At 32.4% G+C, this 18927-nt stretch overlaps 3 protein-coding genes and 1 long non-coding RNA gene across 8 annotated transcripts in view; 1 reads left to right on the top strand and 3 right to left on the bottom strand.

Annotated features, from left to right (window-relative positions):
• Positions 1-1092: 1092 nt before the first annotated feature.
• On the bottom strand, positions 1093-3004 carry LOC135835023 (uncharacterized). Its single transcript, XM_065349073.1, has 4 exons — positions 2789-3004; positions 2288-2667; positions 1950-2138; positions 1093-1864 (listed from the first exon to the last, which is right to left on the bottom strand). The coding sequence occupies exons 2-4, from the start codon at positions 2639-2641 to the stop codon at positions 1691-1693; spliced, it is 717 nt and encodes a 238-aa protein (XP_065205145.1). The 5' UTR covers positions 2642-2667; positions 2789-3004; the 3' UTR covers positions 1093-1690.
• A 4602-nt stretch (positions 3005-7606) lies between these two features.
• LOC135835027 (uncharacterized) lies at positions 7607-11878 on the top strand. 5 transcript variants are annotated; one of them, XR_010556812.1, is made up of 6 exons: positions 7607-7811; positions 7904-10462; positions 10541-10621; positions 10695-11118; positions 11204-11441; positions 11667-11878. It is a non-coding gene; the product is annotated as an uncharacterized LOC135835027 (long non-coding RNA). The 5 variants fall into 5 exon arrangements; XR_010556809.1 differs by lacking the exon at positions 10541-10621 and having other exon boundaries at positions 7649-7811; positions 7904-8065; positions 10273-10462; XR_010556811.1 differs by lacking the exon at positions 10541-10621 and having other exon boundaries at positions 7649-7811; positions 7904-8065; positions 10276-10462.
• A 214-nt stretch (positions 11879-12092) lies between these two features.
• On the bottom strand, positions 12093-15971 carry LOC135835026 (ribonuclease Oy-like). Its single transcript, XM_065349075.1, has 3 exons — positions 15301-15971; positions 12755-13136; positions 12093-12638 (listed from the first exon to the last, which is right to left on the bottom strand). Exons 1-3 carry the CDS (start codon positions 15597-15599, stop codon positions 12477-12479), a joined length of 843 nt encoding a protein of 280 aa, XP_065205147.1. The 5' UTR covers positions 15600-15971; the 3' UTR covers positions 12093-12476.
• A 126-nt stretch (positions 15972-16097) lies between these two features.
• The window catches only part of ABCD (ATP binding cassette subfamily D), a 65015-nt gene continuing 62185 nt past the window's right edge, over positions 16098-18927 (bottom strand). The window contains exons 10-11 of the mRNA XM_065349074.1: positions 16988-17078; positions 16098-16844 (exon numbers count right to left, since the gene is read on the bottom strand). Of these exons, the coding sequence (XP_065205146.1) occupies positions 16791-16844; positions 16988-17078 (145 nt within the window). The 3' untranslated portion in view covers positions 16098-16790. The remainder of the gene's footprint in view (positions 16845-16987; positions 17079-18927) is intronic.

Raw genomic sequence — 18927 nt, forward strand, 5'->3', positions numbered from 1 at the left:
ACATGGAATGACCCAGTGCTAAAGTTAATTTTTAGTGAATTTTTAAAAATCAAATTTGAGTCAAAAAAAATTAGAAAAAATAAATATTTCACCAAATTGACATACATAGAAAGCTGAAATTCGGGATATACACTACTTTTGACTCGCCAAATCGATTGGAAGCAGTTTCAAACTGTTTTGAGCAGTTCTAGAGCCTCCAACAAATTTTTGAAACTCGAAATTTTCACAAATTTCATCAAATGAAATCAGCCGTCGCCAAAATTTACTCTGCTCTTCAATTTTAACATGCTGAGTCCACTGGAAGTGATTTCAAGCCGTTTTAAAGCCTCCATGCAGCATATTTTTGAAAATTCCAGTTTTCCATAAAAAAAAACATAATCTGTTTACATAAATTTTGGCAGATATGCTCGCGATTGGTGCTTGTTGGTGACTCACTTAACCGATTTACGCGCCATTTTCCCAAAATCATCAAGTTCTAGTTCGGAACCACATTTTTCCAAGATTTGGCCCAAGAGACTGAAATTCAGGTTACTTACATTCTATTCTTGACATTTTAAGTCAATCGCAGATGGTTTCAGGACCTTTGGAAGCCATCGACGACTTTTTGGAAATTCCAATTCCCTTCCCCCACCACCAAAAAAGTCATAAAATCTGACAATATAAACTTCAACACAAATATACTCATGATTCGGAAAACTGGAATTTCTAAAAAGTCATTGGAGGCTCCATAATGACTTGAAACCAATCTGAAATCGACTCAGAAATCAGAATGTTGAAATTAAGGTATAAAGTAAATTTAATTTTCCGCAGGTCCTTCGTTAGGTGAAATTTTGTAGAAATATAAATTTTCAGAAATCTGCTATAGGCTCCAGAACTGCTCCTTGTTCTTTAATGCTCGAAATTTTTACTTTTTGCGTAGAAACTAAAGCTGCAGGATAAATTCTTTTCTTTGTACGTAAGTAGATAGGTATTCAAAACATTATAAATTCATCACTGATAATTGTATGAATGACAAACACCACAACTCGCACATATTTCTCACAACCGACAACTTTCTTCGAAATTGATGCTAAAATGAAATGAACATGAACGAAGAATGTAGAAAAATGTATTATATTATCAGAATAGCAATAATAATACCTAAATCAATTGTTCGAAAGAAAAACTAAGTACTTATTAAGAAAACTGAGGACGTAGGTATGTAATCACTAATCACAAAATCAACGAAATCACCCCCAAATGGAGAAATTAAATATTTACAAATTTTTTAGCCTCCCAAATTTAGCAGAAAATGATTGGATCTGATTCATTTGACTTGATCAGTGATCAGAAATTAGTTTTTATTCGATTAAAAATTGAATCCATGGAATGTCCATTTGCTCAGATCATATCAGATCCAATCATTTTAAAATAACAGGTAATTATAATTTTATTCGATTAAAAATAAGTTTATAGTTGTATAAAAATATCAAATGAAAAATTAATTTAGAAAATTTAATAAAATGATTTTTTTACAAAAAGTTGTACTCTATGAGTCAAGAATTCAGTTCAACAGCCAAGTTATTGAATGAAACAAATTTTTGTAATTTATTGCTAGATACCTACGTATATCATTCTACGAGCATGTAATACTTATTGTACCCTACTGCGATGAAAATCTTCACAGTTAATTTGTCCGTTGCCTACCAAATTATTTCGGAGGAGGAGTTTCGTAATCGTAAAATACTGCTATAAATAGATTTAAAACAGTGATAAGAAAAACACCAGCTACTACGTAATTACCCATTTTGTAAACTGCTTTCCTCTCCTCTTCTTTGTTGACATTGTATCTCGCACTCAATAGCAGTATCAATCCTACCCCGATCTAAATCAAAAATGAGTTCAATTTAAATTTCAATAAGTATTAGGTAATTATCAATATTAGGAATAAAAGTAGGGGTATAATTTACCTGGAAAACTATACTTAAAACCAACAAGATGATAATGAAAATAAAAGTGAAATTCATCGATTGAGGTGCACGCATGGTAACTGCTCTCAACTGGTTAACATTACTGGTAAACAATGCGATATCCAACATTCCTTGTGAAAATGATTTTTGATTTCTGTATTGATTGAACCCATCTGGTGCATCGGTTGACTACAAAATTTAAAAACAGAATAGGCAATAACCAACCACAGTTCAGCAAAATTTATGAAATTTTCATCTTTAATAAAAAGTATCCTGCTCGTCTGAATTTAAAAAAAAAAACAAAGAAACAAATAAACAAAAACAAAAAGTTTTCTTACTTTTTTCGTTCCATCGCCTTTTTGATCATTTCCTGTCCCACCGTTGGTTATATCCATCATTGGAATTTGCATGGGACCTGGTAACATGGAATTAAAATCCGAGGTCAGACTGAGACTATGTTCGTAAGGGACTTTCTTCTGTTCCACTGGGTATTGATCGCCTACAACATCGATTGCAACTGTATCCGAAAGTTTTTCTGAATTTGCCTCGGTGACAGATTTTTCAGATGGAGTTGGTGATGCTGGGGCCGTTTTAATTCCTTCGTTTGTTTCACTTTCGCCATTTTCATTGGGTTTATCAACGTTCAGTGGGATCATAGGAACAGCTTCTTCGGATCTATTGTTGCTATCCATTTTAAAATATATTTTTAAAATGATTCCTGAAAATGTAATAGTTCAATTGAAATATATTGAATAGATGTTTATGGGTAGGTATAATATTATAATTTTTCAAATACAAGTTAATTTGAAAGCATTTATGAATAAGATAAATGTACTCACCGAATTTTCCAACTGTGACGTATGGGTTCTTTCATAAAAACAACGTATTTTAAGGATGAATACGAATGAAATGAACATAGTCGAATTCCATACCGGCACAATATCAAAGTATGAACCTTTGACCAGCGATTCCCTACTCAGTACTCACAATTGCCACCGGTTCGTAATCAGTTTCAATGATAAGAGTTGTGGCGTTTAACACAACGTAGCTACGTAGGTACGTAGGTAGGTATAGAAACTAAAAACTAAAAAAAAAACAAAAAAAAACACTAATTTTGCGGATAAGGTAATTATTCTATTTCAACGTTGAGTCTAAGGAAATAATAAGCAGTGTATCTTATCGCGCTTGAAATTAGAAGTAATATCTTTGAATGATTTACACTAATACATAAATCCATAGGTAGGTAATGCATCAGTAAGCATAGACCACCTACTTCTGATGGAATTGCAACTGATTAAGTATAAGCTCGTCAAATTTCGTTTAGATAGGTACCTAATTATGATAAAAATATTTTAGAAACCACTTTTGCTTTTTAGACATCAATAGCGAGAGGCACCATGAAGTCTCGATACAGTTTTATTTTATTTTATCATTATTTTTTATTTAATCTTTATCGGGAGAGAAGGAGTGAACGCGAATTTTCATTAATTAAACTTTTCATTAATCGAAGAAAAATCATAGTTATTTTTAAAGATGCACTAGGTACCTAAATTAATGCGATTAGACTTCAAACACAGTCGATTCAACCCGAAACCGAAATTACTGTTCTACTCGTAGAAAGATTCATCAATGTATCTTCAACTCTACAAAACACTATAATAGGCTTATAGTTCACTGAATTTTGATTCGAGCCCAAGAATGACAACTGATCTCTCTTCCCCTGTTCATTCATTACTTTTCTCTGTAAATAAGTAGGTGCCTCTGCCTATCTAAGTAGGTATCAATTCACATTTTTCACGTTAAATAAGTAGCATACCCACCGCCGCTAATCCAAACTCTTGAAGTGATTTTTTTATAATTTGAACTTTTAAAGGTCCTGCAAGCTCTAAAAATGTATTTGATTTTTGTTATTTTGGAGGCAATGCGAACTAAGTATACTTTCCTTCGCATTAATTTTGTAATTTGAAGGCTACATAAGCTTCAATTCCAAACGCCTCCCAGAGTCATCTGTCTGTCTATCTGATCTTATAAGGTCATTAACCTGTCTTTCCAGCCTCTCAAGGTCATCTGTATGTACTGTACGTTTGTCTGGGCTCATAAGGTCACTGACCCATCTGTCTGGTTTCCAAAGGTCATCAGTCTGCCTGTCTGGTTCTTCAAGATCGTCTGTCTTTCTGTCTAGCCTCTCAAGGTCATTGCTTTGTCTGTCTGACTTCTCATGAGAGTCTTTTGTCTGCCTGACTGGTTGCTCATCAAGATCCTCTGTCTGCCTGCCTGGTCTCTTGAGACCATTGACCTGTTTGTCTGACTTTGCAAAGCCTTATGTGTGTCTTTCTGGTCTTGTGAGGTCATTGATCCTTCTGTCTGGCTTCCCAAAGTCGTATGTTCCGCTGTCTGGTATCATGAGGTCATTGACCTTTCTGTTTGGCTTCCCAGATCCGTCTGCAAAGTTGTCCTTTTAAGGTCATTGACCTTCCTGTCTGAACTTTCAAGTTCATTCACCCACCAAGCTGGCCTCTCAAGGTTAATGACCTGTCTGTCCACCGCCACAAGGTTGTTGATCTGTTTGTCTGGCCCTCTTAAGCTCAATGACTGTCTGTTTAAGTCTCTCAAGGTCATCTAACTGCCTTTCTGGCCTTCTGAGGTCATTGACATGTATGGTTTTTCTTAGGGTCATTGAACTCTCTGTCTGCCTTTCTGATCTCTTGGGGTCATTGCCCTACATGTCTGGCTTACCAATTGGTAATTTTTCTGTTCGTCTGTCAGTTTGACTGACCTCTTAAGGTCATTGACCTTTCTATCTGAACTTTCAAGTTTGTTCGTCCGCCAGGTTGGTATCTCAAGGTCAATGACCTGTCTGACCACCATTCACAAGGTCGTTGACCTGTTGGTCTGCCTTCGTAAGGTCAATGACCTGTCTGTTCATCTCTCAAGTTCATATAACTGTCTTTCTGGTCTTCTGAGGTCATTGACATGTGTGCCTTTTCTCTTAAGGTCATTGAACTCTTTGTCTGGCTTATCAACATCATCTGTCTGCCTTTCTGGCCTGTTGAGCTCATTGTCCCATCTTATGCCTGGCTTACCAAAGGATCATATTTCTGTTTGTCTATCAGTTTGACTCATCTCTTAAGGTCATTGACCTATCAGTGTGGCTTCTCAAGGTCGTCTGTCCGCTTGTCTGGCTTACAAAATGCTACTTGAAATTTTGTAATTCAGAGGCCATGCAAACTATGAAAAATAATTTTAAATTTCGTTGTTTGAGGCCCATGCTAACTCTTAAAAGTCAATTTGATTTGAAATTTTGTAATTTGGGGTCCATGTGAACTCTAACAATATACTTGAAATTTCATAATTCGAGTGCCATTTTCCTTCTCTTTTCTGATTATAATACTATCTTCGCCTAAAATACCTACCTAATGAAAAGACATATTTACGGCAGTCTGGATAGGCAACTTATCTCGCATCATTTTTTTAAATGAAAGATATTGAATTTTTTATGTGTGAACTTGCAACTCCCATGATAGATAATATAGGAATAGGACCGATAAAACACAAATGAAAAAAAAAATCGAGAAAAAGTGGATACCTACTGAAAGTTGATGACTCGCCAAACACTGTGGTCCAAAAAAAAGTTTCTAGCTCCCCTCCGTTCCACTCCCAATGTGGGTCAAAAAAAGTGGGAACTGGAAATTACAATTTTTTTCAAAAAGATGAACTCGTTATTAAATCTATCAACAAAGGGAAGAAAAATGGCGTTTTCAAATTTTTTCTATCCCCCCTCCCATTTATCCCCATCAAAGATTGAAATATTGAATAAATAGAGTAGGGGGTGAAAATATGAAAAATTCAAATGGGATGAACTCGTTATTTACAAACTACAATTTGAGGAGTACAACGACGCGACGATTTCAGATTTTTTCTACCCCCCTCCAATTAATCCCCCACCCGCTATTGAAATATTGAATCTGAGGGGAGGGGGTGAAAATATGAAAAATTCGAACAGGATGAACTCGATATTTACAAACTACAATTTGGGGAGTACAACGACGATTTCAGATTTTTTCTACCCCCCCCCCTCCAATTTATCTCCCACCCACTATTGAAATATTGAATCCGACGCAGGGGCGAAGCGAAGGGGGGTCTAGGGGGGCAGCCTGCCCCCCAGTGTTCCGCGAAAGTTGGGAAAAGTTGGGAAATTGTGAGAAATACAAGAAAGTTGGGAAAATACAAAAATTGCGACAGTAAGTATTTCAGTTTTGGAGTTTTCAAAAATATTAAAAATTTTTACAATTATCAAAGTTGAAAACTTTCCCAACTTTTGAAGCCAAACCAGCTTCTAAATCTTTGATTTTCACAACTAAAAAATCACATTTTTTCAAAAATTTCTGCCCTCGCTTTGCTCGGGCAAAACTGTTGTGCCTTTTCACATCAACATTACAACTGTTTTGCTCCTTGAAATTACAAATTTTGAAAATCTTTTACCCTCGCTTCGCTCGGGTCAATTTGTTTTTTTTTCACGCTTGAAACTTTCAAGAAACTATTGATAAATTTCTTAAAAAGTTGAGATCAGAAAAACTGAATTTTTTCATTAAATTTGATATTGTTCTACTTTTTGAATTACAATTTTTCCAAAGCTTTTAGCCTCGATTCGCTCGGGCCAATTTGATTCTCTTCTACTAAGTTACAATTTTAAGAAACGTATGATTGAATTTGAAAAATATTGGGACCAGAAAAACTGGATTCTTTTATTAAAATTGATGTTCTACTTTTCCATTTCAAGTCACATATTTTCCAAAACTTTTGCCATTGCTTCACTCGGGTCAATTTAGTTCTTTTTTTTTTCACACTAAGAATTTCACAAAACCATTGATAAAATTAAAAGAAAGTTGAGATCAGAAAAACCGAATTCTTACACTAAAATTTATGTTGTTCTACTTTGAGAACTTCAAACTTTTTAAAGCTTTCGGCCTCGCTTCGCTCGGCCCAAATTGATTCTCATCTACAAAGTTACTATATTTTTGAAAATCTATGATTGAATTTGTAAAATGTTGAGATTAGAAAAACCGAATTTTTTCATTAAAATTGATGTTATTCTACTTTTCAAATCATAGATTTTCCAAAACTTTTGCCCTCGCTTCGCTCGGGCCATTCAAAATGCTCTTTTAAAAAATTTTAAGAATATGAAAATTGAACAGAAAAATTCCAGAAATACTCAAAATATTCGAAGCTTATAAAAATTCAAATTTTTCATTTTTTTCAGAACAGAACCACCAGCTTTTCAAAATTTTTTAATACCAGAGTGTTCAGCACGTTAAAATTTTGATTATAGTCGGCAAAATTAAAATTTTTTGGCTACAAAATGTCGTGATACAATCCCCTCACTACTTGTAACTTGAATACCTCTTTTTTCATCCAACTTGGGAATTTTCAGTCGAATAAGTTGGGAATTTTCAGTCAAATTAGTTGGGAATCTTAGGATCTTTGCCCCCCCCCAGCAAAACCACTTCGCTACGTCCCTGAATCCGAGGGGAGGGGGCGAAAATATGATAAATTCAAATAAAGGTGGGCTTGCCAGTTTGCTATATTTACAGAAAGAATGTGAAGAAGAAGTGATAAGGTAGGTATATATTTTTTAATCAAAATTTTTTCAACGATAAGCTAGATGAGCACGATACCAGTTGAATAATATCTATCAATTCATTTTAGGTTTTGGTATTCTTGTGCGAAGAACTATAGAGTTGTGACTCATTACATTTCGGTACTAAATAACTTTTTTTCATATTTTGTTGCTAATATTTATATTAACATCATGAGAAATGCACGTAATCAACTTAATTTTCCTGCTAGTATTTTTTGATTATGGTAAGTTAGGTACGTCTTTTTTCTATAATCAGTCGTCAATTGGCATAGGTAGGTAATAGGTATATTGAAATATTACGCTTAATATTTCGCAGTTCTATCAACTGAACCAGTTTCTGAGATCGATCGAAATAATAAAGTGTTGTCAATTATACAAAAACTATCCGCTGAAGATGGGGATGTCATCAAGAAGATGCAGAAGGAATTGGAGGAGATGCAGAAGGAATTGGAGAACTTTCGCGAGATTTACGGTTCAGGTATGATGTAGAAAGTAGAAACCCAGATAGAAAGAATCTAAAAAAATTTTCAATTCTCTTTTTTCACTGTCAGAATTTTTCCATGTCTCCTGATGTTTTTGAAGCCAACATGTTTATAGCATAAACGTCCTTCTTTCTTTCTTTGCGTTGCTGGGGGGCATACCTCAACCTCATATGAGGCATTTGATACAGTTGATTTTGGGATCCTATTGCAGAAGCTCTGGAGCTGTGGAATCAGAGGCATGCAGTATGACTGGTTCAGATCCTACCTGGACAGTGGCGTCGCTAGACAATCTGAACAGGTGTGCCCATGGTGTGCCAATTTTCAAAATTATGAAACCAAGTTGTCAAATTCCCCCCCCCAACCGAAATTCCCATTCTGACCCAAAAAACATTTTTAAAATGATGTATCTGGCTGTCTAGTCTCTCAAGGTCATTGCCCTGTCTGTCTGGCTTCTCAAAATCTTTTGTCTGCCTGTGTAGTCTCTCAAGGATCCTCTGCAAACCCCAATGTGTATCTTTCTGGTTTTATTAGGTCATTGACCCTTCTGTCTGACTTCCCAAGGTCATACATATATTCCACTATCTGGTCTCATGAGGTCATTGACCTTTCTGTCTGTCTTCCTAGCACCATCCATCTGTAAGATCGACCTCTCAAGGTCATTGACCTGCATGTCTGGACTTTTAAGCTTGTTTGTCCAACAAGCTGGCATATCATGGTCAATGACCTGCCTGTCCGCCATCCGCAAGGTCATTGACCGATTTTCAAGGTCATATATTCCACTATCGGGTATCAGGAGGCCACTGACCTTTCTGTCTGTCTTTTCGGTCCAGCACTATCTGCAAGATTGACCTTTTAAGGTCATTGACCTGTATGGTCATTGTCCAAAAGGTCATTGACTTATTCCCAAGGTCATATATTCCACTATATAGAATCATGAGGTCATTGCCCTTTCTGTCTGTCTTCCCAGCACCAGCTGCACGATTGACCTCATTAGGTCATTGACCTGTCTGTGTGGACTTTCAAGTTTGTTTGTCCAACAAGCTGACATCTCAAGGTCAATGACTTGCCTGTTCACCATCGACAAGGTCATTGACCTATTGGTATAACCCTTTAAGGTCAATGGCTTGTCTGTTCAGTCTCTCAAGGTCATCTAACAATCTAACTGTCTTTCTGACCTTCTGAGGTCATTGACACGTGTGCCTTTTCTCTTAAGGTCATTGAACTCTCTATCTGGCTTCTCAACGTCCTCTGTCTGCCTTTCTTGCCTCTCGGGGTCATTGCCCCATGTGAATGGCTTACTAAAGAGTCATTTTGTCTGTTTGTCTGTCAGTTTGACTGACCTCTTGAGGCCATTGACCTATCAGTATGGCTTCTCAAGGTCGTCTGTCCGCTTGTCTGGCTTAAGTATAATGGCTCCAAAATGCTACTTGAAATTTTGTAATTTAGAAGCCATGTAAACTGTGAAAAATAATTTTAAAAGCCAACTCTTAAAAGTCAATTTGATTTGAAATTTTGTAATTTGGGGTCCATGTGAGCTCTGAAAATATACTTGAAATTTCATAATTGGACTGCCATTTTCCTTCTCTTTTCTAATTATGATATCTTCTCTTTTTTTTTTTTTTTTCTAAAATACCTACCTAATGAAAAGACATATTTACGGCAGTCTGGATAGGCAACTTATTTCGCATCATTTTTAGATATTTAATTTTTTATGCGTGTACTTGCAACTCTCATGATAATATAGGACCAATTTTCACCTCTACACACTGCTAAAATCTCAATCACTCGTTTTAAAATAACTAACTTCAGTTTAAGACGATCCATATTTAACCAAGCAAGAACTTCTCTGAGTTGCCACAAAATAAATTCCAAATTTTACTGAAAGCTGTTCAATAGTTTTCCAATATTAGAAGATCTGAAATACAGAAATTTTCTCAACAATGACCCAAAAATGTGAACATGTATTTTGAACAATTTTTTCAACATACACCCTTCATTCTGGTCTTATTTTAAAGAGCTCGTCAATATGAAAAAACTCCAATTTTGGCATTGTTGATTAGAAATATGATAAATATGAATTCGTATGTCTCGCGGTATCAGTTCTTTTAATTCACATTATGATAAGATAGACCTATCTAAGCTATGTGAATAATTCGTACATACGTATCTTAAATATAAATCTTGAATTCTTTTCATTGCTCAGTAGGTACTTGATCTAAAGACACGAATCTCAATTGCTGATGCTAAAGTTACACGAAGATACTAGATAGGATACTTAATGAAGGATTTCAGAACATGATGATGAAATTTTTTACTGAGCTGCATAATCTTCGATCTTCTTATACCTACAGTGTTCTAGTAAACCCACTACCACTCTGTCACCTTTTGACCAGGTAAATATGTACTTAACTTTTGTACATGTTACATACTTACCTAATCATACATACTCATACATACCTATACATACCTAGGTATACGTTATTAATCAAGCATTAACATTGGCTGAAATGTTTGCCTAATTTCAAGGACCTTCCAAGGTCACGAAGAATCAAGTTTAGAAACTTCTACAGTACAATCCTTAACATTTCTTTTTGAATTCCTTCCTACATAATTATTGTTTTTCAGGATTCATCTAAAGCTTATTCGGTACCACAAATTATCCAGTTGGGGGCAGTTTCAATCTATAGACTAGACTTACCAAAAGGATGTAATGATGCCCGAGAAGGTCAACGCGTACGTGGAAGATCGACTTGGATGAATATTCTTCGTAAATTGAAAAAACTCCTCATGCGATGGAGCTACAACTAACTACAGCTACGACTCAAACCAATGGGATTAGCTTACATACGTATAAGACGTTTGCCAAGCACGCTGAAGCCTTCGAGAAAGATATTAATAACGTGAGACACCCTGAGTTCCGAAAATCGCTTTCTGAAAAGGATGTCAAAGGTGCTCTCAGAACTATAGAAATGGAGCCGTGGCTGTTTATTGCTGCGGAAGCGATTTTGAAGCCTTTTCTAAAGAATACTGCGACGCAAATTTGAGGAACGTAAGTAAATTCTAATTATTTTCTATTTACAGATTCTGAGCAGAAGTTATAGGTATTAATTTCATCATCCTTGTTGTTGTGATAGGCACTTCAAGTACATTCGAATGCGTTCTACTAACAAAAGTACCAGGAAGCGTGAGCATCGATTTGAAAAAACTAAAGAAGTGGAGACATATTTTTATGAGAATAAAGTGTTTACCAACAAAGAACAAATACTCTGATTCAGGCAAGATCTATATAGTTGAGAAAGGCAAATTCACTGGGAATTGGTAAATGTGTGATTTCGGGACCATAACACAGCGTTCAAATTCTGGTTTAGCACCGTAAGTGTTGGATTTTTTCCCCTCATAATTCATTAATTACTTAAGCGTGTGAAGGGGCATATTAAATTATAAATTCATTGGTGGGCAAAAAACTGAACACGACGAACTTCTCAGATAAATTTGGCAACACTTAACCGGGAAACATTCGCAATTTAAATATTTTTTATAAATCTATGCAGTTAAACACACTATGTCATTTATACCTAATATAATTTTATTTTTCAGAAAGTATCAACAATAAACCAAATTATGATCTGGAAAATACACTAATTTTGGTTTTCAGCCGGTACTCGATGATGGCACAAAAGATAAATTGTTTCCAATTACCATCAGAACTCCTACATAATTAAATCAGTATATCTACAGTGACGAATTTTTAATTTAATTTTTTTTTTATGATATTTCAAATAAGTACATTTGAAATTTTGTAATTCGGAGGCCATTTTATTTTTATTTTCTGATTGATTTTATCTTCCTTAAAAAATACCTAATAAGAAGACGTATTTACGGCGGTCTGGATAGGCAACTTATTTCGCATCAATTTTTATTTTCCATAATATAATTATGTATTTGCAAATAACAATACCTTGGCAACGATCTAGGTGATTATTTGCCTATAGACTAAAATTATTAAGTGAAGATAGACTTGAGAACAGAATAATAGGTACATATGTACCTATGTCTATGTATATTTTAGATAAGTAGTTAATTAATACGCACATATCACAGGTAGTAACTCGCAATTCCAAGAGAAAATACAAATTAATAAGATCAGTTTAAAATAAGATAAATACGCAGATATTAAGCAGTAAATATTGGCAGCAGTCATCGTTTTCTTAGGAAAAGAACAAATTGCAGTTTTCGAACAAGATAGCTTTTGAAAAGTGCGATCGACAAAAGATGATCACAATTGCGAACATTAACCACCAATGAAACGGGTAAATATACTGCTCGAGTACTTATTTTCAACGCTGCTAGGATAGTAAAATTCGCTCGGAGAGCCTGCATAACAATCTGCGGCCACAATTGCGAACATTAACCACCAATGAAACGGGTAAATATACTGCTCGAGTACTTATTTTCAACGCTGCTAGGATAGTAAAATTCGCTCGGAGAGCCTGCATAACAATCTGCGGCAGTATCATTTTTATCAAAACACATTCGCACCTCCACTAATATTCTATCGCCGTTTCTGAACTGAAAATACGAAGCAAAATTCAAAATATAGGTACCTATACATAAATTCGCAACGCGACAAATACCTACATATAAAATGGTAAAAATCAGTATTTATTAGACCTCGTCTTACTTACTGAGTTATCACGGCTGTAAGCAAGATAAATTTGAGCATTCCAGTTGAAGTAGTTTTTTATACATCCTATCAAATCGTTACTAGAATATTTCACGGAATCGTTGGGAAGTATTTTACAGTGCTTAAATGCCGCATTCAAATCATACTTCCGGTTTAATTCCAAAGCTTTGCTGAAATATAAATACGGGGTGCTCAGACTTGGTTCGTCTTGGAAACACGTGCCATGTTTATGCCACTGATATTGCCAGAATTTTATATTTGGGTCGAAATTTTTAATTGTCGGCCATCGTGTATTCAGTTCTTCGGTGATATTTGAAATATCAGATCCGTCCAGTTGCTTTCCTCCACAGTATGATGGAAATGATCCACCTTTTTTGCCAGGCCTGTACAATGTACGTGAATTATCAACATATATGTATGTACTTAATGTAGATATGAGGTAATAAATAATTTAAGGGTAGTGATTATCGGGAAAGCAATAGTTACATAATAATGAAGGAGCAAAGTTAAAGAACACTATATTCTCCCAGAAATGGCCCATTCATAAACTCCGAACTGAGCCGAAAATTTATTTCATTGTGAATATTTATATCGTTTTCTGGCTGATTCAAGGCACCTGAGCAAATAGAAAATAACACATAATTGGATGCTGGATTGTCCTACTTAAGAAAGTCTAAATTTTGATGAAGAAATCACATTTTTTTTTTTCAAATGAAGGAGCGACCACTCAATTTAACTTACTTAATTCAAAATTTAAAATTTAATATGTTTGAAATGTAATTCAATTTCTATTTTTTTTAATACCCAAATTACCCATTCGATTAAATAATTTTCATTTTTTTATTTCAATTTAAATTATTTTTAATTTAATTAAATTAAATTCATCTTTAATACTGTTTTTAAATTAAATTAAATTAAATCAATTTTATTCCATTGCAGCCAAATTTTAATTCAGTTTGTTTTGTTCTATTTTTAATTTGATTTAAATGATTTCATTTATGTACTTTGAATTTTTTTTTCAAACAATTTTATTTATTTGAATTTTGAATTACTTTTACGAAAAAAAAAATCAATTTATTTTGAATTACTAATTCATTTTTAATTTAATTTATTTTTGATTTGAATTCATTTCTAAAATCAAAAATTTAAAAACAATTTGATTTTATTTTATTTAATCTAATTTAGGTAGGTAATCCATTTTCAAGGTTTTACTCATATTATTTATATTTATAATTATAACTTACCCATCTTTAATCTAATTTGATTTACAGTTACTTATTTTGTAATTCAATTTAATTCGATTTAATCTATTTTTTATTTTTTTATTAAATTATTTTAATGTCACAAAGTATAAAAATAGATACCTACATTGATTTAGTTTGTTCTAATTTAATTCAATTTATAATTTATATGCATTTTTATATTTTATTTAGTTGCTTTTTATTTACAGTCGCAATCAAGTACTAAGGTTACTCAATTTGTCTATTTCAGTTTCACTCCATTTTTAATTTAATTTTATGAGATTCAATTTCATTTTCTTTCAATTTTATTTATTTCTTATTAATTCAATTTCAATTTGATATAATATACCTAAGTAATTTATAATTCCAATTCAATTCGTAATTCATTTTCAAATCACTCTATTTTTAATTTAATCTTATGAGATTCAATTTCAATTTTCTTTTAATTTATGATTAATTCAATTTTTATTTATTTCGTATTGAATCAATTTTAATTTGATTTAATTGATATAAGTAATTTAATTTTTAATTCCAATTCAATTCCCTTTTTTAGAAAATAATTATTGTGATCTACTTAAATTTATTCGAGATATTAAGTACAATGATTTAATTTAAGATGTATATTTAGTATTTACTGATATCAAGTCACTTATGTAGGTATGTATCTAATACCTTGTGACTGTTTAAACAATATAAGGTTAATTCAAAAAAATAAAAAACATAATTCATTTTTATTTTTAATTCAATCTCATTTAATTTTCAGTGAATTAAAATTTAACTCAACTCAATTCAAATTAAATTTAATTCGTTTTATTTTCAATTCAATCTTATTCTATTTTCAGTTAATTTAAAATTCAATTTAATTTTAAAATCATTCAGTAGGTAATTTTAATGCAATCTTATTCAATTCAAATGCAATCTTTTTGTTGTTGTTGTTGTTTTTTTTACATTGACCATGTTATGTTGCAAAACTCTGAAAAGACGACCACAAAGATCTTCACTTTTTGGCACAACTTTCAACTTTGAATCTGCAGAGAAAACCCTCAATTTTAAAAAGAGAATGAATGCAGTTCTGGGGCGATTACAACGTGTAACCAATAACAAATACCTAATTCGAATCATTTTCTACTCTCGAAAGATATTTATCTGAAGTTTGAGGCCGTGTCCAAAGTTTCGTTCTACGACATTGCTTAAAAAATTTTCACCTAGTACTTTGCTTCTTCAATTTCCACAGTAGGCTACCCATTCTACAATTATGTTGCTTAGATTACTGTATTATCAGCAGTGCAGGTGCATCATCACTCACCAAATTCCATGAATTGTCCAGGTTTGAATCGATGGCGGAAATCTGCAGTCTTTTGTAGTTCTAGATATTCCTCGACTTTTTTGATGGACTTCCAAAATACAAGCCGATATGGGCCACTGCTGAGCTAACATGTAGCTGTAGCCATCGTAAGATGATGTTTTGGCAACCAAACTCGTCCACAAATAATTGAACTTCTCAAAAGAAAATTTTGATAATATATCGGAAATTGGATAATTATAATATACACTAATTACGAACCCTGCTACCCCAAATATTACGAAAGTTCTCGGCATCGGCATTATATTATTATTTTAAAATATGTATTGCGAAAAAAAAGTAAAAAATTTATCATCTGAGTTATCACTTTAACGACTTATTTTGTGAGTTCGAGTTGAACATTTGAAACCAAACATATTTCACCGTTCGTATCGTGAAAAGATCTTTGGGAAAGATTTCTCGTTTTTATAGGAGGATATTTTTCTTTTTTTTGAACTTTTTTTTGAATGTATTAATCGACAATTTAGTTTGCGTTTCATTTCTAATATTTTTGAGGGCATCTAATCGATTTCCACACAATTTTAAACCGATTTCTGAACCACTTCGAATTTATTTATAAGTAATTTCAAAACTGCTTTCATATTTGAAATTCAATTAATTCTTTGATAATTTCAATAGATTTCAGACGAAGGGGAAGATTAAATTGGACTATTTGCATGATTCATAAATAACAGCTTGATCTTTGATTAGGGGCAAAGACGTCATTCCTGAAACCATAATCGGTTAAATAAACGTAATCATTTACACTGCGTATTTTTAATTTGAGGAAAAAAAATTACAAGTTAAGTAAGTACATACGTAGTAGGTACATTATAAAGTATTAGACCTAAATCAATGAAAATTCTAAATTTAACATGGTAACAATACGATTTGATATGATTTTTTACTACAAACGATACACTCTTGTGTTTCGTTTAATAATATTTGTAACATTTCCATACGATAATTTTAAGGCTAAGCTCTACACAATCCTCGGTATCACAGTACAAAACGTGTACGACATGATGCAATTTCTCTACTCTGAAAGAAGGCGTACTTTTAAAAAAAAAATGAAATTAAATTTCACATAAATCGATCATAAAAAAAGAAAAATTGGCGATTAGTTTCGCAACGAAAACGAAATTATTACAAAGAATTCGCTAGGTATTCAAATAATTCACACGCTATCGCCATAAAGCGGTAAAATAGGTATAGTAACTTACCAATACAAAATACACGGATATATATAGTAACATTTAACATTATAATGTATAAAGAGGAATGAATGAATGTATAACGTACGTTTTCGCATTTGTAACATATGTATAAAAATTAATACGTAAAATTAAAACAAAAACAGCAGGAAAAAATGAAAAATAAATAAAATCCAGTTAGGTATAAAAAATTGAGAGCTATAGTTTGGCAAGAATTCAACTAAGATCCAGTAACCATGTTCAGTTTTCAGTCTTGGTAGTTGATTTTTCAACGTTAACGTCATGGTCGGCAATCTGCAACAGTATTGGAAGAATAATTACGATTTAATATTTTACTCTACTAAGGTACTGTGCCAGTAACTATGTATGTAGTAAGCCAAGTAACTGCAGTCATATTTTAACGACGTTGAAATTTTATTAATTTTTACAAAACTTACTTCCGTTATCGTAACTGACGGTGATTCATTTAATGATGAAAGTGCCCATCCACCTTCGCCGTCAAATTGCAGGATTTCGGTGTGGAATTTCCTGCGAAAAAATTAGAATTTTATTATTATTTTCTATTGATGTTGTTGTTAAGTTAGCATAAATAAGTTTCAACATTGAGTCAAGCTGTTTGAAAAAAAAATTAAAATTGAAAAAAAAAAGGTGCTTCGATTGTTTTATTTTGAAGTCTTGGAAATTATAGTAGAAATTGAGGAGTTTGTTATTCACGAACTGACACAAAATCAGCTGCTTATATGACGAAACTATGAGAGGAACTAAAAGTTTCTTAAAAAATACTTACTCAATAAAAAAAATATGTATTTTTTTAAAATGAAAAATTATCTCAAAAATAAATAGAATTATTGTGACAATTGGAAAAAGTAAATATTTTGTCGAGTTTAAACGGAACTCGAAATTACTTAAAAATTAAAATAAAGATGAATTAAGACCGAAAAGAAAAACTCAATTTTAATACATAGATACAAATTTTTTGAAATAATGAAAAATGGAAATATTTGTTAATCACACACACAAAAAAAAAAATGTATAAAAAGAATCTACAGAAAAAAATTAGAATTTCTACGTAAAAACAAGAGAATACCTACTTTTATCAACATTTGGGAATCACACAAATTTTTAAAAAAATTGATAAAATATGGACAAAAATTTTGAAAATTGATTGGAAAAATAATAGGTAATATTATTCTATGGAAATTTCGATAAATTGAATCATAAAAAGATGAAAAATACAAAAATTAAATGCTCACTATTATTAGGTAGGTACATATTGTATTAAAAAAAAGAAAAAAGAAATAAGATGGAGAAAATTCAATAAGATGTCCAAAAAAACGAAAAAAAAAAATTAGACAAATGTCAAGAAATCAAATTAAAAATTATGGTTTTTTTAATTGAAAATGACAGGTAAGTACCTGAATTTTTCAAAGTTGAATAAAATATACTTAATTTTTGTGGTTTTTGGTGCAAATTTTCTTCACTTTTTCAATTTTTTAAAAATGTTTTTCAGAATAATTTTCAATTTTGTTCCATTAAAATGTTCTCGATTTTTTTATTAAAATTTAAAGTTTTCAATTCATTTTATAATTTTTTTTTTTTTTTTTTTTAGAAACTGGCAAGGGAATCTTTCGAACTCTCTCATTCTCCAATTTGAACGAAACCAAGTTAAATCGAAAGAACATGTCCTAAAATCCCTGACACCAAAATTTCAGGTTCTGAAGATCATTTTTGAACGTTGTTAGATGAATTTTTGGAACTTTAAAAAAAAATGTTTTAATGGTGTTTTTAAACTGTTTCATGGAACTAGTTTTTTTTTTTTTTTTTTTTTTTTTTTAGCAAAGTGAATCAATATGAATAATTTCTTCAATTCAACTCTCACACAACAACAACTAGTAGTTTTCTACTATTCTGGAGCCTCCAGTGATTTTTCGAATTTCTCCAGAAATTTCAAATCGCTCTGGAAGGGTCAAAAATGAACTTTTGAATTAGAATTTATAACTTTAGTTCAAAAGTGAATTTCTAACCAATTTGTAAATTCCAAAAAAATGGAAAAAAATCAAATCTTCAAAGAAGGCACATCACGAGTGACTTTTTCAGCAAGATTTCTCCTGGGGGGGAGGAGGATGAGGAGGAGGGAAGATTGATTCCAGAGAAGATACAGCCATTTGTGCAAGTTTCAAAAAATTTCTCTACGAGCAGGAAATTTTTGATTTTTTAAAATAATTTTCTTTTGAATAAAATATTGGACTGAATTGGTGATAAACTCGTTATATAGGTCGAGACTAAGCCACAACTCGATTTTCAGCTGCTGAAATTTATCAAGAATTTTCATCGCGAGCTTTCTCGATTTCAACACTTTTCTATCCAGATTTTTCTA

This window comes from Planococcus citri, chromosome 2, assembly GCF_950023065.1.
Source record: "Planococcus citri chromosome 2, ihPlaCitr1.1, whole genome shotgun sequence".
Lineage (NCBI taxonomy): Eukaryota > Metazoa > Arthropoda > Insecta > Hemiptera > Pseudococcidae > Planococcus > Planococcus citri.